This window comes from Nicotiana sylvestris, chromosome 10 (genome assembly GCF_000393655.2).
Source record: "Nicotiana sylvestris chromosome 10, ASM39365v2, whole genome shotgun sequence".
Lineage (NCBI taxonomy): Eukaryota > Viridiplantae > Streptophyta > Magnoliopsida > Solanales > Solanaceae > Nicotiana > Nicotiana sylvestris.
The window spans coordinates 147,974,636-147,976,687 of record NC_091066.1 but is presented as its reverse complement, the minus strand read 5'-3'; the positions used below and the strand labels follow the sequence as shown (position 1 = coordinate 147,976,687).

The following is a 2,052-nucleotide window of genomic DNA, read 5'->3' as shown; positions in this document are numbered from 1 at the left end:
GGAATGGGTGAGGAATTGACATATGTAAATCCTTTAGCAAGTAGGAGAGCCATCAAATTTCAGAAGCAGTGATAGCTAACGCTTTGTATTCAGCTTCTGCACTAGCGCGGGCAGCTGTTGGTTTCTTTTTAGAGCCCCAAGAAATTAGCTTGTCACCAAAGTAAATGCAAAATCCAGTGGTTGAGCGACGAATTGTTGGACAACCAGCCTCGTATAAAAGGAACAAAAAAAAGTGTTGAGATAGGGCGATGAGGAAATCTAAGACCATAATAAAATGGAGAGTGCCTATCAAATACCTTAAAATGCGTTTAAGACACTGATCATTAATAGTGATGGGATTGGCCATAAACTAGCAGGCATGATTAACAGCATAGCGGAGGTCTGGTCGAGTGAGAGTGATATATTGGAGAGCACCAATAGTACTCTGATAGGCCTGAGGATTAGAGGGAGGTGTACCATCCAAAGCTGAAAGTTTAGAACCGGAAGCAATTTGTGTAACACAATGTTTGCAACCAAGCATGTTGGTCCGGCGGAATAAATCTAAAGCATATTTGGTTTGTGACAGAAGAAGGCCAGAGGAGTCACGTTGAGCTTCAATGCCAATGAAGTCATTGAGATAACCCAAGTCCTTCATGGCAAAATATTTACTGAGACGGCGAATAAATTGAGTGACAAGAGATCTGTTGTCACCAGTTAAGATGATGTCGTCAATATAAAGCAAAAGGACGATACAACCAGTAGAGGAATGGTGAAGAAAGATAGATGGATGTATCCGCAACACTCTGACGAAAGCCACTTTGGAGAAGATAGGTATTGAACCGTTGAAAGCATGCCAATTGTGCTTGATGAAGACCAACAATGGCCTTATGAAAGCGACAAAGATGAGTAGGCTTAGAAGGATCAACAAATCCAGGAGGTTGTTGCATGTATACCTCTTAAAGTCAAAGACTATGGAGGAAGGCATTTTTCATGTCAAGTTGGCGAATGGGCCAATTTCGTTAGATGGCAACTGCTAAAACTAAATTTAGTAGTCTGGAATGGTAAAGAAAACCATAATGGACTAAATTTATGAAAGGCATCCTTTATTTAAGCGGTCCATATCTTGGCCACCACATCATTTTGAACTATTCAAGGACTGGTCCAATATTGAAGCATGTATTGAATCTGTATGATTGTAGTCTTAATTTGAATACCACTCCGTGGGGATCTCGAAGAATGCATTTTTTTAGTCCAAGTAAAAGATAGGCATAAATCAAGATCTATGGGTTCAGCCACGCAAGAAATGCGTCCGGGTTCATTTTTGAAAGATGGTCCCCAATCTTTCCATGGTATAACTATTATGATAACAAGCATAGTTGACAGCACTGATCCCTTCTCGTTCAGGTATTTTTGTAAGTGGACCGATCTTCTTCGTATAGAATTGTCTCTGCTTGGTCCCATCTAAGTCTAGATCCTTCACTACAGAAGTCATCTTTCCCCTGTATTTCTGAAGGACGAGCGTATGAAAGAAAAGGGGGAGCCGTAGTGGTAGGGCATTTTCGGGTTATGTCTGTGTTGTGCCCTTATGAACCGTGTTAGAATAAGTATCAAATAAACCAAAAGTTATCAGTTTCTTTCTTAAGTGCTTCAGTTCGACGTGATCTATCACAGACGCTTTTGAATCAGACTCTTCCCCTACTTTCCACGCATCATGAGCGGATTATTTCTCCCTCTGAAACTCCAATCAAATTGTTCAGGGATGACAGTAAACCTATTTGCAAATCACAAAGCAGACAACTCGTCGATCTTCATCTAGCTCTCTGACTACTTACTAATAAAGGGAAAGAATAAAAATGGGTAGAGCAAGATTCTGTACTAATCGTCAAGACATGATAATTCATGATTCCCAACCAATTAGTCATCTGAATCTTAGAATGTGCTAATGGTTGGGGGGCCGCCCAAGCTTTCTCGATCAATAGAAAAATTGACCCTCCCCCCTTTGACTTGATCATTGAATTGACTCTTCTTTGATAGCTTTCTAATGAATCTGCTAATTGAGGTTCTAGATTCGTT

At 40.4% G+C, this 2,052-nt stretch overlaps 1 protein-coding gene across 1 annotated transcript; it reads right to left on the bottom strand.

The window, feature by feature from the left end:
* Positions 1–349: 349 nt before the first annotated feature.
* Positions 350–964, bottom strand: LOC138880100 (uncharacterized mitochondrial protein AtMg00810-like). Its single transcript, XM_070159759.1, has one exon. It carries the CDS (start codon positions 962–964, stop codon positions 350–352), a length of 615 nt encoding a protein of 204 aa, XP_070015860.1.
* Positions 965–2,052: the final 1,088 nt, after the last annotated feature.

Excerpts from the sequence above, each read along its gene's own strand:
- LOC138880100 (XM_070159759.1), bottom strand. The coding sequence starts at position 964 with ATGCCTTCCTCCATAGTCTTTGACTTTAAGAGGTATACATGCAACAAC.